This window comes from Tachypleus tridentatus, chromosome 2, assembly GCF_004210375.1.
Source record: "Tachypleus tridentatus isolate NWPU-2018 chromosome 2, ASM421037v1, whole genome shotgun sequence".
NCBI lineage: Eukaryota > Metazoa > Arthropoda > Merostomata > Xiphosura > Limulidae > Tachypleus > Tachypleus tridentatus.
In genome coordinates this window covers 118,486,873-118,509,248 of record NC_134826.1, presented here as the reverse complement: position 1 = coordinate 118,509,248, position 22,376 = coordinate 118,486,873, and the positions used below count along the sequence as shown (strand labels likewise).

General features: G+C 31.0%; 1 protein-coding gene across 1 annotated transcript; it reads right to left on the bottom strand.

Moving 5' to 3' along the window:
- Positions 1–1,657: 1,657 nt before the first annotated feature.
- LOC143245586 (transforming growth factor beta receptor type 3-like) lies at positions 1,658–20,278 on the bottom strand. Its single transcript, XM_076491943.1, has 9 exons — positions 20,269–20,278; positions 19,020–19,275; positions 18,632–18,782; positions 16,537–16,669; positions 15,776–15,872; positions 15,110–15,305; positions 12,772–12,922; positions 3,029–3,232; positions 1,658–1,938 (listed from the first exon to the last, which is right to left on the bottom strand). Exons 1-9 carry the CDS (start codon positions 20,276–20,278, stop codon positions 1,802–1,804), a joined length of 1,335 nt encoding a protein of 444 aa, XP_076348058.1. The 3' UTR covers positions 1,658–1,801.
- Between the last annotated feature and the right edge of the window lie 2,098 nt (positions 20,279–22,376).

Here is a 22,376-nt window from a genome sequence, read left to right as displayed (position 1 = left end):
TTTTCTTTTTTAATTCCTAAAGGCTAATATTTAAGTTACTCTACAAAAGTAAGACATGGTTGTGATGTCATATTGTCAAATGGAAAAAAAAAAAATGTTCCAAGGCTGTAAATTGGTTGTATATCTCAGCCTTATATGCTTATAAAGACTACTAGTACTGGATTAGATACCAATTGATGAATCAATGTATTCTTAACATTAGCTTTATGACATTGCATATACTTGTTGTTAGAATGGTATGTTGAATTAACTATATGGTAATGGGTTAATTTTTAATTATGAACTATCTAGGTAGTTTTCTTGGATCAAAAGTTAATAATAATTATAATCTTATAAAGGTAACTGGCATGTGATTTCTTTGGTTGCTACTTGACTAAGATCCAATTTGTTCCAATTATTTGGGTTAAGTTATTAGCACTGTTTGTATTTTTTAAAATAATTTTAGTAATATGAGGTAAGATGAGCCAGACATGATCTCTGATGTGTTACTGTTAACACGTTTATTGCATTAACAGTATCACATACTTCTGTCAAAATGTCTATTATCATAACACTGACACTTATGGAATCTTCTATCAAGCATATGTCACTAGTTACGCTTTTATGAACCAAACAGTGCCATAAGCTTCTTTAATTCTCATATACCATTACTACCATATATATGGATTAAACATATTACCACAAAGTTCCATCAACATCACTGATATGGCACTACTACTAAATGTATGGATTAAACTTCCATCAATTCATCTCACTCTGTACTGCTACATGTAGCGTTTTTATAAAGCAAATAGCATCAAGGTATCTAATACAGTAGTGCTATAAACTATACCTGTATTTCAAGTTATTTGAAAGACTAAACAGAAATAACAGTGTACAAAGCAAGATGTCTGATTAGATTACTTCAAACACTTTTACAGAATAAACAGTACAATTAACTTCTGAAACTACACAATAACAAATGTAGGTGTAATAGCTCTAAAACATGTTTGAAAATGTAAATGTTACAAATAATACTTTCTCTGCTGTCAAAACTGTGTAAAAATGGCATGATTATGCTCTTAGATATAAATTTTTGAAACTTTCTACAACACATTCAAAACTGGTGTACACATCTTTCTTAATACTTTCCTGAGATATTCAGCAATAACCATTACTTATACTAACAAAGTTACTGAACAGATTCTTCAATAACAAAAAACTTGTTCAAACATACAGAGGCTATATACAAGACCCTGAAAAAGAACCACTGAATTTCAGCCGTTTAATTAGGTTGGAAAACATCTACAAAATTTACAGTAATATACATAAAGTAATATAATAAACTAAAAATACAACTTTTACCTGAGACACTATGGCACCGTTAACCACAAAGAAGTACCTCAACATACAACAAATAACAATTCACAAATCAATCACTGTGACAGAGCAAACTCTGATAATATTTCTGGAATGAGCAATAATAAAGTATGTTTTGTACACTCAATCCACGTACATTTTCAGACAATGGTATGGTAACATACTAAAGAAAAAGATTAGTTATAAAAGATATAAATATCTATCTGGCATCATATAATTACAGCCTGAGTTTAAAAGTATATCTCTTTTCCTTTAAATAAATGGTGATATGTATCCAAAATTTTATACTAAGATGTTGTACTTTCAAGGTTTATTGTGATGTTTTTCTGACACAGGCACATGCATACATGCACATACCAAACAAGTAAACAAGCTGCTTTCAGGTACTTAAGGAGGGCAGGAACTTCTTCCACTGAGTAAAACAAAAGCAACTGTATAGAAGTCATGTGACTGCCATGGGAACTTGTGAACTGGGAGTTGAACTTCCACTATGTCCTGAAAGATCATAGCCAGAATGACGGTGATGGTGATGATGGTGAACGCCACCCTGCTGGTGGTCTTGGTTCTTCCGAGTAGGATCTATGAAAGACAGGTTTAAACATAAAAAAGTTTACTAAGGGGTCAGTAGTTTCCATTTGACTGCTACTACAAAAAAGTTGCTATGTATAGTTCGAAACTATTTCAGAATGACAAAGCTCTGACTCAATATAAAAATGTGCTACCTCAATCACTAAATCAGTGATAAATCAGCTAAATAGTATGAAACTCAATACTGTTAATCCAATTATAAGTTCCTCTTTTGCTTTATAAATCTTCTGTGAATGTCAATAATGTATTCAGCTCTCAATGTAAGCATACACTAGTACTTAAGTAAGGCTATTAAGCAGTAATTTCTTTGTATATTTTGTGTTTAAACTTTGACAAATTTTACTAGGTAAAATGATCCATTCTCATTAGCAACCCTGAGTTTAATCTTAAATATCTATTATTTAATGAAATAATCTATCTTTATAGGATGTCTTCTGCCAAAAAATAAGATTTTAGCAAAATTATGACTATTCAAAAATATTTTGAGTTTAAACTCTAACAATTCTCATTTCTGATGCTCATTCAGTTTCCATAAGGTACCTTGAATGTAAACTTAGATATAACACTTTTAGCCCTCATGTTACTACCATTCACAACTAGTCAGTCTTTATACTTCACCATATTAAATAATTTTATATCTTTATCTCAATGTAAAGAATTAGATGAAATAAAATATGTAGGGAATTTTATCAATAATTATTATGATTAATTATAATATTGATGATATATATTTTTTGCATTTTTATGTAACTCTCACAATATTAGGGACTTTATAATCAACAAAGTCACGGATCTACAAGCAATTAGATGCAAAATTGGCTTAGAAAAAATAGGTTTAAGAAGTCATTGTAGTTACAGACAGCATCAGTACTTCTTGGATTAAGAAGTTGGTCCACCTGACTTTTGTTCCTAATAAATATTATAAATACTCAGTATGTTAGATTTATTTTAATCAAGAAAATACATACTGAAAAACTAGCTTATATTTTAAAAGTTGTTTTTTTAACTGATTTAAACCCAATTTTCTTGGAAACATTCTGAATTCTTCAACTGTTTATTTAATTTTCATATTAGTACGCACCTGTACATATGGTTATAAACCACAGAACAGCCATTAACCCAACTCCAATAATAAAAGAGGCAAAAGCTATTCCCACAATAGCAGCTGTTGATACTCCCACCATATTCTGTGTTCCACACATGTCTTTTTTAAATTGAACATCTGATGGAGGTGACACATCTGGATGCTTATTCAATGGTGGAAGATGTTTAAACAAGAATGGTGCTACAGAAAAACACAAAGGAAAACCATTAGCATTTTAGCAGGTCTAAAGCATAAATATGTATAGAAATAAACAATAAATACATTCTATATGTTAATGTGGGATCATGCTTGTTGTTTTTTTAGACAATCAGCAGGGCCACCAAAAATGTACTTTTTATGCAAGCAATTTTCGGGACCAATCCTATAGCTCATAGTAAAATGTATTCTGTAGTGGAGTTTATGATAAAAATCACTGAATTAAATAGTAGATGTTACATATATTGAAAGAAAACTAAAGATATATCAATATATCTCGATTTATATTGTTGTGAATTCTTATTTCATGAAAAAAAATACAAGAGTCACTATTTCATATTTTTAGAATAATAATTTTTATTTGACATCTGGTCTTTACTGTATAAGTGATTTCCTGTTCACTTTTAACCTGTTCAGTGACGTAGATGAGATAACTCGTCCGAACCGATTGGTAACACAGTGCCATGGACGAGTTAATTCGTTCTCAATACCTACCTACCTTCAACGCTAGATGTCAGCACCATACATGCATTTGACCTACTTACAAGTTGTTTCACTTTTGATCCAAAATGGCGTCACGAAAAATGTTACAAAATGAAAAAGCATTAGAGTTGTATTGTAGCAGCTGAAATACTTGGCAGTCAACAGGTTAAAGTAATCTTTTAAAAATTAAAATAAATAAAGAAAATATTTGCATCACTGCCAGTGTTATCTATTCTTACTCCCATTGAACCCATTACCATCTAGCTGACACATATTTTTATGCAAAATAGAAAAAAAAAATCATGAACCAACTGATCACTGTACCTGTAACTTACAGTAAAAGCTAACATTTTATGATTTTAGACAAATGCCTAAAGTGATGCAGTGTAAATAATACGATTTGAAACAGACTCTTTGGTTGAAAGTATCTCTGTTGAGCCAGAAGGTGGTAATTTTTAAATAATTCAACCAGTATGATGTGAATCTTCTTTATCATAATTCATTTAAATTTGTCATTTTGTTTTTTAAGGTTGGAAAGTTAATGACTATGTATGCAATAAAAATACACTTAAAAGGACGTTTTTCTAGGGTTAATTGAAAAAAAACTTTTAGCAACAAGATTGAAGAATCCTTTCTTTACAAACAAAACTTTCAAATGCTGTCACTTTATTTGATCTTTGGTTGGAATACTGTGTTTATTTTAGAAAGTGGTTCAGTTCAAAATATATAGTGATAGCAAAAGTATTTGAACGTATGGATGAAGTAAATGATAGTTAGCCAATGAACCTCAACAGTCTGTTTTCCTCACACAACATATTACGTACTGATCATGTTCTAGCCATAAGGTCAGTTCACATTTTTATCAACACTCATTTAAATAAAAAAATTAAAAGATAACAATTTCTTTCTTAGTATATTAATGATAATTTCAACAATTTAAAATTAATGAAACTTGAAAGTAAATTCTCTGTAGTCACTTCAATTTTTAAAGTTAAACTGTCAATAATATTACACAATGACAACAATAACTTTACTGTACCTAAACAGAATTGGGTCAGTTGTGAACTATAATAATCAGCAATCTCCAATATTAGCATGACTAGTAAAACAGTACTATTAAGTTTTTTTGTTTTTTTTTGTTTCTGGCTAGTGTAAAGTTTGTAGAGTTGGATTAAAAAATATTTGTCCTAACTTGCATAAATTTATAAACATTGTTGGTGCAATAAGTTAGATTCTCAAAACAATTTGCAAGTTTGAAATTTTTTCGTCTTTTTTTTGGAAAGTATTGACAAAAGGAACTTGTGTGTACATCTTTCAAACATGTAAATCTTGATACAGCATTGGTGTCATACATAAAAAATAAAAAACATTCTGATTGAAGACAGTAGTTACCTTTATAAAAGTTCTAATAATCACCATATATTTCAAATTTTATAAACGAAAATTTATATATCAGTTTCATTACATTGATGCCAAAAGTCTGAATAGTGATCAAAATGATAGCATTCATATTAATGTAAGTGCATTTACTTTCAATATAGGGCCTGGCATGGCCAGGTGGCTAAGGTGCTCGACTCGTAATCTGAGGATCGCAGGTTTGAATCCCCACTGCATCAAACATTCTTGCCCTTCCAACCATGGGGACGTTATAATGTCATGATCAATCCCACTATTCATTGGTAAAAGAGTAGCCCAGGAGTTGGCAGTGTATGGTGATGACTAGCTGCCTTCTCTCTAGTCTTACACTGCTAAATTAGGGATGGCTAGTGCAGATAGCTCTCATGTAGCTTTGCCCAAAATATAAAACAAACAAAACAAAAGGTAACTTTCAATATATGGGCATTCATAGTGACAATATTTGTATACATGACTAACAAGTTTATAAATTTTGAAAAGTCCATTCATGGTTTGTCATAAGTTCCTTTTTGGGGGCCTCTTGCTCCTGAGCTCTCACTAATTTTAAGCCCTGTAATGTCAAAAATTCCATTTGTAATAGTTTCTTTGTATCACAAAAAACTTGTGTTTTAGAGAGAATAGTTACAACAAAAATAACTTAAAATACTGATTCTAAAATCAAGGTGAAAACTTGTAGTTTTGCGATAGCATTTAAAATGATGAAAGTTTTTAGAATGGATGGCAACTGCCTGTTGTGGAGACACAAGTGTAGAGGATGATGTTTCAAAAGTCTTCCATCTTTCACCTTCAAGTCTGTGTGTGTGTGAAGGTGTTGTCGGTCTTTTATAGGGTCTTGATGGAACGTGGAAAACTTGTTATGATTGGTTGGATTTTCACTGTTTCTGATTGGAGGAAAGATTTCCTGTAGATTAGAGGTGAGTAACCTGTGGCTGCCATTAGTTGAATCTACAGGAAATCAGCAACAGTGATAATCCAGCCAATCATAACAAGTTCTCCACATTCCACCAGAATGCTATAAAAGACCGACAACACCTACACACACAATGACTTGAAGGACTTTCGAAATGTCATTCTCTACACTTGAGTCTCCACAACAGGCAGTTGCTGTCCATTCTACAAAGTTTCATCAAGAATACTCTGCTTAAACAATCTATTAAAGCATTTAAAATGTTAAAACATCAATGATATCCAAAACTGTATTTAAATGTTCCATGGTTAATGCTGTAGTTCATTTCTAATATTCTAAAATGTTGTACTTGATCCACATTTAGAACATGTTGGTCTTATTGAATTAAAACCTACATGTTACCACTCTTTTGTGTTAATATTTTCTTTACCTGAAAATGTATTTCTGATAGATACTCATCTCTTTGTACAACAAAGAGCTATTACCTTGCACCACTGTTATGAAAATTTTTGTGCAAACCAGACGCCTTGAACGATACTCCAATTCCTACACATATTGATTGACATGTAACGTTCTAACCTATGATGCAGTCATAATTAGACTATGGACCTCATAAGAACATTGGTGAAACATAAGAAATATATTAGGATAGAGGAGGAAGGGTAGGAGGTTGTGAAGAAAGATATTTATCTGAAATATATCTTCAGGTAAGGAAAATGTTAACTTCAGAAATGTATATTCACTTCACTACACAACAATGAGCTAAAATCCCACATTTAAAAGATACAGGAATTAAAAAGATGAACTCATTTCAGAAAGGAAAAAAAAAACCATGGAGTGTGTCACCTGATATGGGAAGGGGGTAACTTAGTAGGGCATCACTCACTGGAAGACAGCATCTTCATCATGAAGGAAATAGTTTTAGTTCAATAAAAGTGGTAAAGGAACGGGTACTAACAAAAGAATCTTCTATGTGATATGAAAATGTTGCAGAGATGGGTGGACTGTAAGATGAACAGCAGCATGTAGTGTGGCTATGGTAATAATTCAGGCTGTAAAGTTCTGGAGATACATATAAAAATATACACTGCATGAAGCTGATACAGATCTGCATGTAAGATCCATCTGACTGACTGGCTGAACCACTGGGAATGGCTTGATTCAAAATGTAGTGTGGTGGCCTGTATTACGCTTCTGTGTAACATCACAGCCCTATTTTAAATTGAGAAATTCATCCACTTGTTTTTATAAAAGTATGATTAATTATACCAATTCAAAGGAAACTCTTTATGTTGCCATCCCCAGCAGTTTGGAACTGGAGAACAAAGATTCTAAAATTCTCCTATTACCACAAAGGAGAACATCAGAGAGAGAGAGAGAGATGCCAAAAGGAATTTTCTATCATCTACATAATATCATATTCTTACTCTGCAATGGATTAATTCAAACAGGAACAGTATGTACTATCAGGTGTAAGGACAGGTAGAATTAATACTTTTGTCCCTCATTCAATATGGACTTTAGGAGAAAGTAGTGTTCCCTGTAAAGTATCATCTACCACATGGTGGGTTTCATCATCTCCAGTATAGAGAAAAAGAGATATAATAATGGTGATAAGAAAGTCAGAAGAGAAAAACAATTGAATAATCAATAGCTCATTTCAGTAGAGTCTCTGAGAAGATTGGAGAATGGCAACTGGAGGAAAACAAAACTTAGAGGTAGATAAAAATTTAATTTTTTTTGTACACAACTGGACACAAATGTGCCATGGATTGTTCATCCCTGTCAGTAGGTATCAAAAGAGAGGGACAAAAGAAACTATGAAATAAACTTGAGAAAAGGTGACAAGAAAAGGGTGAAAGGTGTCCTCTCCAATGGAAAAATAAACAAGGTGGTTATATTGTTTAATCCAGCCAATAAAGTGAAAAAGGATAAGTTATTAAAAAAAAAAGGATGAATTTCACAGTACAAAAATATAATGTTGATTTCCTCATATTGGAGCAGTATGAATAAGATAATAGAAATCTACCTGAAAAGCACAAAGAGGGCAATCATGAACAGTACAACTGTGCACAGCAAAAATGGGAGAATGATTGGAAAATAATCTGTTCATCCTTCCAGGCAAACCAATTCCTGTAGAGGAAGGAGTGGTCAAATAATAAAAGTAAAGTATCCCAGTGATAAAGAGTGCAGAGGTTGCCCAAAACAAAAAATGAAAAAGTAACATTTCCCACAAGTGGGAATATAAAGCAGCTACATCATTAAAGGAAGATATCAAAGGAAGCAGGTGGTCAAGAGTTTGAATAGAGAGGCCAAAGAATCAAACAGACATTCCAGTCTGGAATAAGAACTGAATGAAGAGAATGATTAATGATAAGGGCTCAGAAGAGGTCTGTAAGAACTAAAGAAAGAAATGAATGGCTGGGAAAGAGAATGAATGTCATTCAAAAAGTTAACTCTCTGACTGGCAATAAAAGAAACAAATAAACTGTCCTTGAAAACTTTGGTAAAATAAAAGTGAGATGAGAAAGAGTTGGAAAACTTGGAGGAAAAGAATAAAAAAGGAACCAGCAGTAGTAAATCATACATTTGCTCCTCTTTGGCTGGCTCAGTTGTGGTTTCTACAAAACTCAGCCAGTCAAAAGTAGCAAGAGAAATACATAGTAAGATGTGCCTCTGAACATGCTACAGCATCCTCACAATAAATTAATGAGATGTGTGTTTGTATGTTTTTCTTATAGCAAAGCCACATCAGGCTATCTGTTGAACCCACCAAAGGGAATCGAACTCCTGATTTTAGCGTTGTAAAAAATGGAGACATACTGCTGTACTAGTGGGGGACAAATTAAGGAAGAGGATAGACCTAATGAAAAAGATTGATTCAGTCCTGGTTCAGAACATCTACTGTCAAAGTTGCAGAATCTGGAACTGGTAACCATAAAAGTGGAAACTGGTGTTGAAGAAAGTTGTAAAAATATCAATAAGAGGACTCCCAAAGTGTGAACAAATCTACTGACATATAGGGTTCAGATTAAGTGAGACAATCAATTTGTTGTTAAGTTTAATGATTTTTCAATGTGATAGACTATTGAATGTAGTGAACATGATCCCAAAGGAGAAAATCTAGAACCAAAAAGCAGATGCCCTGAGAAAGAATGACTCTCTATCATCTGACATAATAAACTGCAGTGGATTGTCTGAATGACCCTTAACAAAATGACCAGTAAGGCAAGGTTGATGATGATGATAAGAAAAGACTGCTTTAATGGACAACAAACCCTTGAAAAAAGTGTATATGTCTCTTCTCTGAAAAAAGAGGCATCAGTGAACAGATGGAAGACCAGATGAGTAGGGTGAATTTGGTGTGGCCTAACAAGCCACCATGACATCAGGAGGGGAAGAGATGGGAACAAATATGCAAGAGAAGACAGTGGATCCTTGGACATCTTCCATTGATCTGTGAGGGTTTGTTGAAGGATATTCATATGACTATGTTCAAGAGGAATAAGGAATTTAGCAAAGTCAGAGCCCTCTAGAGAGAATCTCTAGTGCAGGAAGAAAAGGAGACACGAGAGGAAAAGGCTGAGCTCACCATGCAGATGAGTTGAAAAACTCCCAAGTCAATCAAACAAACAGAGACTGGGAATTCAGGTGGTCAAGAATGCTTCCTGCAATAAGGAGCCAGTCATCCATGTAATAGTGAAAATAGAAATCCAATGAATTTATCCTCCACATGGAAGCTTACAGTACCTGATTGAATATGTATAGGTCAACTGCTAATCAGAAGGAATGGCTCAGAAATGAAAAATCTGTCTGTTAAGGATGAATCAGAGGAAATGACAGGAGAACATAGCAATCAAAATGAGGAAAAAAACATAATAAACTTTAACCATGGTCATTTTCATCCACAGTATAATTTCCCCAGTAAGGCTGCTAAAGTCTTGATATGGAGCCACAGAAGATGAAGGCATGATAGACAGAAAAAGAATTGAGTAAAATTCAAAGAAAGAGTAAAGTAAAATCATCTCATCCACAAGTCACATAATAAGTTTTTCAAAGTTGAGGCAGCTGAGAGTCAATGCAAAATTAAGATAAAAATTATTGACATGAACAATAATATCAGGGATAGCAATGTGATGAAAATAAAATAAAAAAGGTACAAGTAACAAAACAGCCCAAGACTAAACAACAACAACTGGAGAAAGAATGTCACATACCCAAGTAATTAAAAAAGTAAAAGGACAAGGGTGAGGTTACCTGTTCCTCATCAGAAAGAGAAGAACCAAAAAAGGCAAGTCCATTGAAGTAACAGAAGCAGTTGGTCAAGAATCTTAGATCTGAAATGAAGAGAGTTGAATAGAACCAACCCTCTGTGGCACAATGGTAGTAACATCACTGACCATGAGAATGGCTCCAGTTGCAATTGAAATTGTAGAAGACAACCTTTGTGGTGAAGTGTTAGAAATGTGAATATAGAAATTGGTTTCTGAAATGATGCAAAAACTTTTGTTTTCTTTGGTTACAACTGAGTGAACCTTTGACTTAAAATAAAAATACCAAAGTACAACACCAGAAGAATTTGGCAATGAAGTTTAACTGAAAGTTAAAATAAAAAAGGGAATGCAAAAATTATGTATCTCTGACAAAGAAACAAATTCAAGATGTCTAAATCAAGCAACATCAAGAAAATGATAAGTTTTTGATCTAATACTAGTGTTCACAGGTATTACTGCAGATGATGGATGCTAATGGAAAGCTATAGTGTAATGGTATTCGATCACAGTCTGGTATATTACACATTAATGTGTTGAGGGAGGAGTGTTGTGCAAAGAGGTAAGTATACACTTCTGATGTTTATGTTCTTTTATGTTTATCCTGTTAAATCATTTAGCTTATATACTAAATGTTCTTGTCATATAAGCTTGTTTTGCAAACTAGTAAAAATATATATATTTTTCAGAAAATAATATGAAGGAATATAATTTGCCATACTTCTGAAAGCTATTTAAATCTATATCTTAACTTTATGCATAGATTATAGCACACATATCATAACATTTTTTACAAAATTATATTTAAGTTAAACTACTATATTATCAGTGTAAGGCCATAAACTTTTCATTAAAATGTAGTTTATAATTCAAATATTAATATTAAATAAACATGAATATCTTAATTTCAAAAGGAAATATTCAAACAAGTCCTGTATTTTCACATTCATATATCATGTGACTCTTTTCTCTGAACTGCAGATTAGAATTTTCTTGAACTCCTATATTGCTGTATATGCCTGATTATAAAGCTATCTTTAATTTAGTAATAATTAGGCTGTAAAATTCATAATAAACTTATAATCACAGTCAAACACAGGTCTTTTCCCCCTGCTATAGCCTGTTGCATTCTTGAATGTCCAGATAGTGTCTGTCTACCAGATTTACACTCAAAGTCATCACTAATTCTTGCAACTAATCCATAGCTGGCTATTCAGTTATAGTATTGACTTTGTGGACTTAAAGAAGGACATTATGATACTCGATTTTGATTTCCCATGGTTTCTGAAAATGGAAGTTGCCTTATGTTCAAGAGATCTGCCTGTAGTTCAGCCAATATGGTATTTACTAAGTTTCTGAGAACTTACAGAGCTATGTATGGTTGATATTTCTAAGTTAAAATGAAAATTCATAGCCACTGTTCTTCTTCCTTCAAGTATTTATATGTTATACATTAAAAGTAACATGTCATGCCCCTCTAAACATGTGTTATTTTTAAAAGTTATCAATAATTCCCTCTGATATTTGCTATTTAAGTATTTATATCCAATACTCATATGTTAAGTACTAAATTTCTTGTTTATATATATATATCTTTTATTTATTTATTGTTATACAAGTAACTTATATGTAAAAGTGAAAACATGTTAAGTTTAACAAAAAAGTTAATTTAAAAAATATTTAATAAAATGAACATATCCAATGAGTACAGCTTTTGGTGGTTTGGCTGAATATACTGGTAATTCAATGCTGTGTTTATAGATAACTTCCTTGTTGTGATAATTTGCTCTGGCACTAACCTAAGTGATTTTAAAACTAAATCCAAATGATTGGAAGATCAGTATTGTATTAGTTTTGACTGTAAGAACAATTACTGTGCAACTTTCTGTAACAATATGCAGTTATTAGAGAGAGAAAAAAAGAAAAGATAACTGATGTGTATTTCATACTTTTTTTATGGTGGATATAATATTTGTCAAGAGGACTGAACATATTTATATTGTTAGGGTAAGAAAATATAACGTTTTACAGAAAAAAACAACAACTTTGGATGTTCATTATTGAAGGTTCTAGAGCTTATGCAATTGAAATTTGAAAACTGTGAAACAAAAAATACTTTTCTCATCTTAATACCAAAATAATTTTACACACAGACTATTCATAGCCTGAGTCAGACTTTGACTATAAATTCACAGACAAATTTCTAGTGCAAATACTTAATTAAAAATTAAATGATTTTATACGTAAAAAATGTTTAATGTTTACTGAAAATTTGTCAAATTTCAAGAAAATAAACTTACTACATCAAAAATTATAGCATATATAGTTTCATTGTTATACAGCGGTTGCAAAGGTGGTCAAAATGACTAAATTTGTATATAAATGGTTAAAAATTTCTATTTTTAGACCTAATAGACATATTCTTAGTTTTCAATTATTTGACCCACTTTTTGAATTTTCTGTATTTGAGCTTCTACTTCTTTGGGGAGGTAAAACATGTAATGGTCCTTTGATTATTGTACTAAAGTGACGTCCTGCTCGACTTTCCAAAAACTGCTTGATACTGTTTCCAACACAGTATTCTTTTGGGTCAATACACTGTTGAAAGAATAAAGCTAATATAAAAAATTTAATACTTTTTATCAAAATATCATACATTGCACTATCAATGGTGTATCTAACATTAAAACTTTGGTTTTATGAACTTACTTTCCTAAGAATTAGGAATTTATCCTGATTTCAAACACTTTGTTCACAAATATAAATACTGTAAATTAACCTTTTCACAACAGGTCACAGGTCAAAGGCCATGTTACCTTGTTTGTTAACTTCCCTTCAAAATTTTATTAAACTACTATTTTATGAAATTCTGTGAATAAGTTTGGAATCAAACTGTAGAGTTAATTTCTTAATTTAAAAGTAAATATTAAAAGAACACATCTAAATGCAGTTTTAGTGAATCATATGGTATGTTGAATGCAACAATTATTAAAATTAGATTTTATGATGTTAAAATACTATCTCTATAGTTTCATACAAATTAGGAACTCAAATTACCTATACTGACAAGCTAGAATATGTAATAAGAACCTCATATATTTTTTATTTTATTGAGAAATGGCTTATATACTGAATCAAACACTATGCTCCCATTCACCTCTTTCCATTTTTTGAAACAGTCCCTTGTATATATACTTTTTCAGTATATGACGTGTGAATAACCAATTGACAGCTTAGAATGTCCTCTAGTGGTTTTATCAGCCATTTTAATCTGTTAAAAGGCTATCATGTTATTTTGAACCAAGATTTCAATGAGGTAAGCTGTGTCTTTAGTTTGCTCTAAGTTTCATTTTTCTTTAACCTAAATACAGCTTAGTTATTTATTATTTTGGTCATTCAAATGTATATATAAAACCTAAAAAAACAATTTTGCTTTATATTCTCCAAGTGCAAAATTTTAAAAGACTTAACATTAGCAACTTATTGTCCAGCAGCAATCAAGTTCAAAGGTGTTAGTTATAAGAAATAATTGTTTGCTTTACTTCTTTATTTATTGTACTATATTTAAACAAAATAAGTTTCATTACTTATTTCTAAATGTTAATATATAATGTTTAATAATTGAAATGTGATTGTATGTTACAAAATATTAGTCCACCAAAACACAACCAAGACAGGGTCATTTAACAAAGACTAAAAGTTAGTTTTTTTATTATTGGATACAGTAACATGAGTGCATGCATACCATGTCATGTAATATTAACTAGGCAAGACTGGTAGGTCGATATAATAAAAAATAATAAATATATATAACATTATGACATTTAAGCTACTTAGATTAAATACTTGTATTTTTATGTTATAATATATAGTTATTCTAGCATGAAAAATAGCATAATTTATTTTTATTTCCTAACATTTTATTTAAGATCGTTACGAGGTCAGTCAATCAATAGAACCAAGATAGTTGAGGTACAGAAAATAACAAAATATAAAGTCTCATTAAAAAAAAACACTTGAAATAAATTTAGGGGGTTTTAGAAATTACACAAACAATATTTGAGAATTTTTGAGACAAAGAATAATTTTTTAATGGTAACATGAAATCACTTTCTGTTCCGACTAGTAACAGTACAGACTCCATATTTTAACAAGCAAATATTTAATAAAAATATTTCATTAAAAAATTTGATTTTTTGGTCTACATAAAAAGAACTTGTAATCTTTACTAAAAGTCTACCAAATTTTGTGAGGATATACACACACTAAAAGTTGTAGTGTAAATACTTGGTATTTGCAAATGTGTATACAAACTTGTGTATGTTATATACAGGCCATTGCAAATGGGTTAAAATGAAGAAAAGAATATTAAAATTAGATAAGTTCACTAAGCTTTTGCAGATAATCTCTGCATAAATAACTGCCAAATATTGCATTATTTTATAAGTTTTTCTAATAGTGTTTCAAATTATCAGAATGATGAGGAAAACTTTCAAGATATAAAATATTTTTAAACTTCTGCATTCATAAAATATGTTATAATAAATCAGTTATAATGCTTCACAAATATCTAAAAATGTCTAATCATCAATGTATCTACCACAAAACATTCAATAACTTTCTTAAGACACTTTTGTAGTTTACAATAATACGATGCAAAATTATACTTCATAACTGATACAAAAACATAAGTAATAATAATGAAGCTTCAGCTGTTTCATACAATACACAGAACTATTTTATGCTTGAAAAAGTTTAAAAACAAAAGCATATCTTCAGTCTTACCTGTTTAATTCCATCAACTGGACTGTTTGTTTTTTCAGAACACGCTGCAAGTCGACAATACAAATAAACATCATGACCAATCCACCTTTCAGTCAACTGAAAGAAGAACCCCTGCTGAAGATACAAACCATTCAAATTGTCTCCAGTATTAGATGATTCTGCACTCAGTAGACCAACACTCAAATGTTTGGGGCAGCTAAAATTATAAATAAAATTATGTACGAGATGCATATTTAAAGAAAAAAGGATATAAGTATAGGCATTTAGACTTAAATGGAATGATATATATGAAAAAAAACTAGCTCATTATGCCTATATTATACAAACAGACTACAAAATATCCATTTTGAATGGTTAAGTAAAAAAAAAAACACTTTTAGATTTGGTTAAGACAAAGCTCTTCCTAATTTAGAAATGATGCCCAGAGAGAAGAAAATAGTTCAACAGCACCAGCTTCCTGTAAAGCTACTCATAATTGAAAGCATAAAATGTGTTCAGTGGCATATTACAATTCAAGAGGCTACACCCAGTTCAAACTTCCTTAATAACTGCGTTTCAGTTGAAAAAAAATGTCATATCTAACTTTGGTAACTAATTTACAGTTAGGTGACTGAGGAAGTTAGATCAGTATACATCAGGAATGAATTTCAAACACTATATCCTTACCTATGCTGTATCAACATTTCTTTGTCTTCAGCTACATGATATGAGCTGTTGTATAAAGAAATCCAGCACTCATCTGTTACTATATACATATCAAGACCTGGAAAGAAAGTATAGAAATAAATATTCATCATTACTTGCATGTATACACATATTGCTTTTTGTTTTAATTTGCATTTCTTAAAATATAAAACAGAAAAACAATTTTAGTGAACTAAAAAGAAAGCAAAACATTTTGGCAAACTTCTATCTATGAGTATTCAAAAATACAACAATTAAATGTAAGTTATTCAATATAATTAATCAAGTATCAAGTGAGGCAACACATCCTATGTTGTGGTTATTCATTGGTTATTGTTTTTTGGAATCTCAATACTTTATATATCTGCAATAATAAAAGGACATATCCATTAGCCTATAATTGCCATAGCTCCAAAGAGAAAGAACTTAGAAACCTGAAATTGTGCACATGTAGTAAGTGAACAGAACCCTCAGGATGTGCACCTGGATATTATTAAATATTGACATGCTTCTTTTTGTGAGGCAAGCTAATGAAAAACCATGCAGAAAAGAAATATGATCACCATAGCTCCAAGAGCAAAGAACCTAGAAACCAGAAACTTTGCACCTATACTAAGTGACCCTGAAGGTGTGCACCAGGGTATTATAACTTATTCATTTATGTCCATGCAGGCACGTCTTTTTAATAAGGCAAGCTAACAGAAAAAACCACATAGAAAAATGTGATTCCTTATATTACAAACCTGCATCAATTGATGTCTTTACATAGATGTTATCTCGAGCCAGCACTTCAAGTGGTCCATCTCCCTCCTGTAGCATGTTACGAAAGTGAGAGTCCTGGTAGAGTTCCATGTGATATACCTGAGCATCATTGACCTAGTAGTAAAGCTCATAGTTATAAGTTATGGTTAATGTTACACTATATACTGAAATTAATAACTATTTATATCACCATCATCAACTAGTTTGGGGAAATTTCTGCATCATCAATCTGCTTGACAAACATATTTAAAAACGTATTATAAAAAAGTAGCTGTTTTGGACACATCTTAAAACATTAAATTATTATGCAATATTTTTGCTATAAGTGCACATTAGATCCTAAATGTGTTTGGGGAAATTTCTGCATCATCAATCTGCTTGACAAACATATTTAAAAACGTATTATAAAAAAGTAGCTGTTTTGGACACATCTTAAAACATTAAATTATTATGCAATATTTTTGCTATAAGTGCACATTAGATCCTAAATGTACCAGTAATAAAGTCTCTTTTAAACAATGAATATATTTTGTAAATATATCAAGTTTTCTATTTTGCAAGAAAATAGTTTCATTCCATTAAACACCAGTGTTACTTCCTGTAGGACTACAACCTTAAATCATATTCTCACAAAACAATTTTGTTATTAGTCATTTCGAAAGCTTTACTTTTAAAAAAAAATCGATAAATCTTAATTACACCTTTATTTTACATAATATATCAAGATATAACAATCATTTTAAAACAATTTCAGACATTTAAACACAACATTCACTTTTCACATAGTAGTTCCATATTTCAGCAACATAGGACAAACATATTAGAACTACTGCACATATTTAAACACCACAATCACTTCTAACAGCATATAGTAATGTTTTATCTTTTTAACCCTTTCATTACAGATTGGGTGGAATCCACTCAGCTTGTAACCATGAAGGTATCCAGGAGAGTACTTATTCTAAGATTTCTGATAACATACATGTTTTAAAAATTTTTCAGGGTATAGGTAAACATTACAAAGCTATTGTAGAAACAAAATTCAGGGTTTTTAAGTATTATGATTTTTTAATTACAGAATATGTCGTAAAATATTTTCTTTCAAAATGTTGACTATTCAATATGCAAAGTAATTTTAATTCTTTTATAAAAATACTTTTATGAATCCGAGTAATGTATATGATATGTATATGATAAAAAAAAAAGGAATTTCAAACAGGCTGAAAGATTCAACTTACCCACAAAAAGGTTTGTCTTAAAAGAAAGAAAGGATGCCATTTTATTTGAAAATAGCTTGAAAAACCACTTGTGGGGCATTCTGAGCTTTTGATTGGTTCTCCACATGTCATATATAAAATTAAGTGTATACAAGAGACCGTTTCCAAAAATCTAAGGAGGTGAGAAGGGAGCCATTGTGTTTGATTCAGTAAACTAGTGATATCTCATAATAGAAAAATGACAGGAGATTTTTACTTCATATTCCAGCTTTTAAATATCAGTAATTGGAGTTCCTAATTCTTACAAAACTATAGACTTTGTATTTTGATATCATGAATGTCCAATTTGAATCAGTGCTGCATTCAACATACCACATGACACACAAAAATTGATGTTTCCGGTGTGTTTTTTTAAATATTTACTTTCAAATTAAGAAATTAAGTAACATATAATATGTCAACTTTAGTTATAATCTACAGTTTGAAACCAAACTTAATGACTGAAATTCATAAAATAGCAGTTGAATAAAATTTTGAATGACAATCAACAAATGCAATGACATAACCTTTGACCTGTGACCTGTTATGATAGGGTTAAACATTTCAATAAGAATTCAGTAAAGATAAGCAATATTTTACTCTTCCACTTCATACATACTAATGTATCATGGCCTTACATTCAAAATGAAAGACTGGTACCACATTCCTTATATTCTAACAATGCTCTTTCCTACAGTAATGATCATGTGACCACCTCAATGTTGGAAACTACATTAGTAGCTTCTTCTACACATCTCACTATTAACCTTATACTTTGCACATTTCTTCCATATTTTTTAAACATAACCTCTTATCTTACCATTTCAAAGATGTTTCCATCACTGATGAAGTCATAAGCACATTGAAAACTTTGACTAAAAATGAGATGAGACTGTGTGATTCTCTGGTGACTTTCTAGAGCTTGACAAGATGATAACCCAGTCCAGATCCATCTTCTGAGTTGAACATATCTTCATCATCAATAAAAGAGTCATAGTGATCACTGCTTATGCTTTCAGAAGTGCCTGAAACCTTTGCAGGAGACCAGAATAAGAGCTGGAAGAAAAATTACTTATATTAAATCCTCCAACAACAGTCATATCCTTTTACTATAAGGCTTTTACTAATTTTTGAATACTTATTTCTCTGTACATCCATATGAAATAATAATATATATGGATTAACATACCTGATTCTTGAAGAAGTACCTTCCACCATCAGATACAATATTAAACCCGCAATTATGAAAGGATGTCTCCAGAATGAAGTGAGTGACATTAGTTGTTGCCTTACATGCCTGATCCTGTAGTGTTACTTCCAGAAGATCTGTATTATTTCCATTTAATTTGGTAACAATAGTTTTGCTGGAAGACTTTGAAAAAGTCAGTTTTAATCTATCTTTGTGGCATTCCAAGTTCATCAAATTTCTCATCTCCATTGCAAGCTTTTCACCTGCATAATTTCCTGTGTAAATATGGCAAAAATATTGAATTGATTTATTTACATCTGACATAATTTTGCTACAGCAAAAAAGTAATTCAATAAAGAGTTCACTTTCAATTCTAAAACCACTAGAATCTAATTAGAATGCACAATAATGATAATGAATTTTACAGGCAACTTCTAGCATATTCTTAAGCATATATAATTTGTTTTTTGTGCAGTTACTTATTCAAACGAATAGTTGGTCTAAAAATAGAAAAATACAAAGGTGAGTCTATATTAGTGTAACTAACACTGAAATGATGAATATTTAGCAGAAGACAAATGCTCATAAAAGAAAATCACTAATGACTTTTGATCAATATCATTCCTTGAGTACATCTTAAGTGAACTTTCAAAATTTTGGATAATTTTCACCAAAATGTAACAGCAGTCTAAATCTAGAATAGATGTACAACTATTTTAGAGAATGAAACTTGTCAACACAATAATAAGAGAATTTAAACCCCATATAGTTATTTTTCAGTAAACAAAAGCCATAAAATCAACATATGAATTATTGTACTTAATCATAATCATTTCTCTACATATAAAGCACAAAAATCTCTTTGTCTATTATCTAACTACTCCTAGATTGCTGGGCTAATTTCAATCAAACTTCATGGGATCAAAACAAGGGCCATGATAATGTGAGGTTAACAACCTTTGCTACTTCCCACTACTGCTATTATATTTGTTATATAATTTATATAACATTTATTATATTTGTCATAAGTTAGCATTAACTACAGTCATAGATGGTTCCAAGTCCTTACACCAAGAAAAAAAAAAGTTACATTTTCTATACAACAACACACATACAGTGGGGAAGAAGGGTACACATACATCTTGTATATTTCAGGCAGTGTGCTAGTAGCATTCTCTATAATGAAAAAAAATGCCCACCATTATTGCAATAACACAAACGCAGGTGAAGTTTTTTATTCCAACAACCATAATGAGGCTAGTTCTTACTTTGGCCCATGATCTTTCAAAGTCAGCCTGTAAGACACTACTGCAACTTACAGTGTCAATAATTAATCATGTGAAACGTTGTGAGTTGGTTGTTGAAAGTGGGTAACTCAAGGCACACATGCATATTTCATCTTACAAAGTCCCCCTGACCATATTAATGTAAACCATGTTTTAATTATATGGATAATGAGTTCTTGAATCTTATAAAAACTTTTGGTGAGGTAATAGTAAATACTGTAACAATAAGTTATGATTTTTCTGTTATCTATCACAGCAATCACCCGCACTTTTCAGAGTTCATAACCAGAACAAAGAACAGATAACTCAGCTTATACTGAAATATAAACAACTAAGCCTAGGTTCATAGTAAAGACACCTTAACAGTTCAATCTAACTTATTCCTACAATGAGACCTGTAACATCAATTATAAAATTTTAAGCAGGAAAAAATTAATTATGAAAAACAAACAAAATTACAACTTGAAATTGAAAAGTAATATTTCATGACACTGAAATAATTAAAGTGCATTCGTCACCAGATACATACAACTGCTATTAATACTATTTAGGTCATACTGTGAGTACTCTTCTGTTTATAGCATTTAAACTTAATTAGTCACAAAATAGGTAATTTTACAAATAATGATGTTTAAACTTTATTAACTAGCTCATCAACTAGGTGCTCTTCCCATTAATAATGTTCACAGGCATAAAAAAAGTTTAGTGAGAAAATAATATGGAGAGTCAGAGTTGTCAGTAAAGAATGTTTTTTAATAATGGAGCTAAAAACAATCTGAGTATCTTTCCAGTTTTATTTTGATTATAAAATGAGGACTTTAAATTTTGATAATTTTGGGCCATTTATTTTTTCCTTTCAAATTTTGAAACAAACTTTAAGTTCACGATTTAAAGTCAATCATTTGCAATTACATTTTATTAGCATTTATAAAAATAAATAACAAAAATACGAGTTGAGAAAGTTTTAAAACACACACACACACACACATATATATATATAAAATCGCTTGTATTCTACAGTGTCTTTAAACAAAAATAGGTTAAATATACTCATACTTTTGACGAAATGTGTTAGTCAGAGATGAGCATAACCCTGCCATTCCATATTTCTCTAGATTTCGTACTGAGGACTGTCTTTGAAAAGCCTTTTAAGTTTAGTGGAAATTCATTCTTTTCTCTATGTAATCTATTCCATGGAGAAGGAGAGGAGACAGTGGCACTAATGTCTGATTGATGGGATTGAAAAACATCTGGCTCAACTTGACCAATTGATAATCGATCCTTTGGTGACTCTCCATCACTCTGCACGTTACGTTGATCTGTTACTGGAATAAAAAAATAGATGGTCAAGCCAACATGGATCTTTTTAATGACATATAACAGTTTTGTCAGGTTTCTATAGTAATCCACTCATTGAATCATCACAGTCAGCTGAAGAAGTCTGTTACTAGAAAACAATTTGTATAATCTAAGAAGAATTGGGTACAGCTGCCCTAAATTTTGAGATACTGACTAATGGAAGGTCAGTCAGTCAGCAACATTCATTATAATTAGGATTTTGTCCAGTTCTCTGATTGAATAATTTGATTAACTATCACAAACAAAAGTGAGTAATATTTTAAATAGCAGTATGTTTTGAACACTGGACTTTTCAATCTGCAGCTCAAACCTCAAAACCTTTCAATAATGGTTCAAAATACAAACCACTATACCAGGCATAACCCCACTTACATATAGAGATTGGCAATGAAAATAATCAACTCGGATTCAAACAGAAATGCTTCTCTGCTGATTTGTTTTCATACTATATAGAATAAAATCACAAATTTTTGTTTATACTTAGAAATCCTTCTGTATCATACAATGACAACATTAAGTTGCTTACTTATTAGTTACTTCTTCTGCTCAGGCATTGACTTAATTAAGGTGTACTTAATAGAATCTCATAACACAGTTATATTACAAACTTCTGAAATACTTTAAAAACTGAAGCACAATTGAGTAATGGCCCAGATGCTTTCCTTAAGTCCTTAAATAGCAATACAAAGACGATGGAAAGAATGATTACTATCAATTGATTAAATGATACT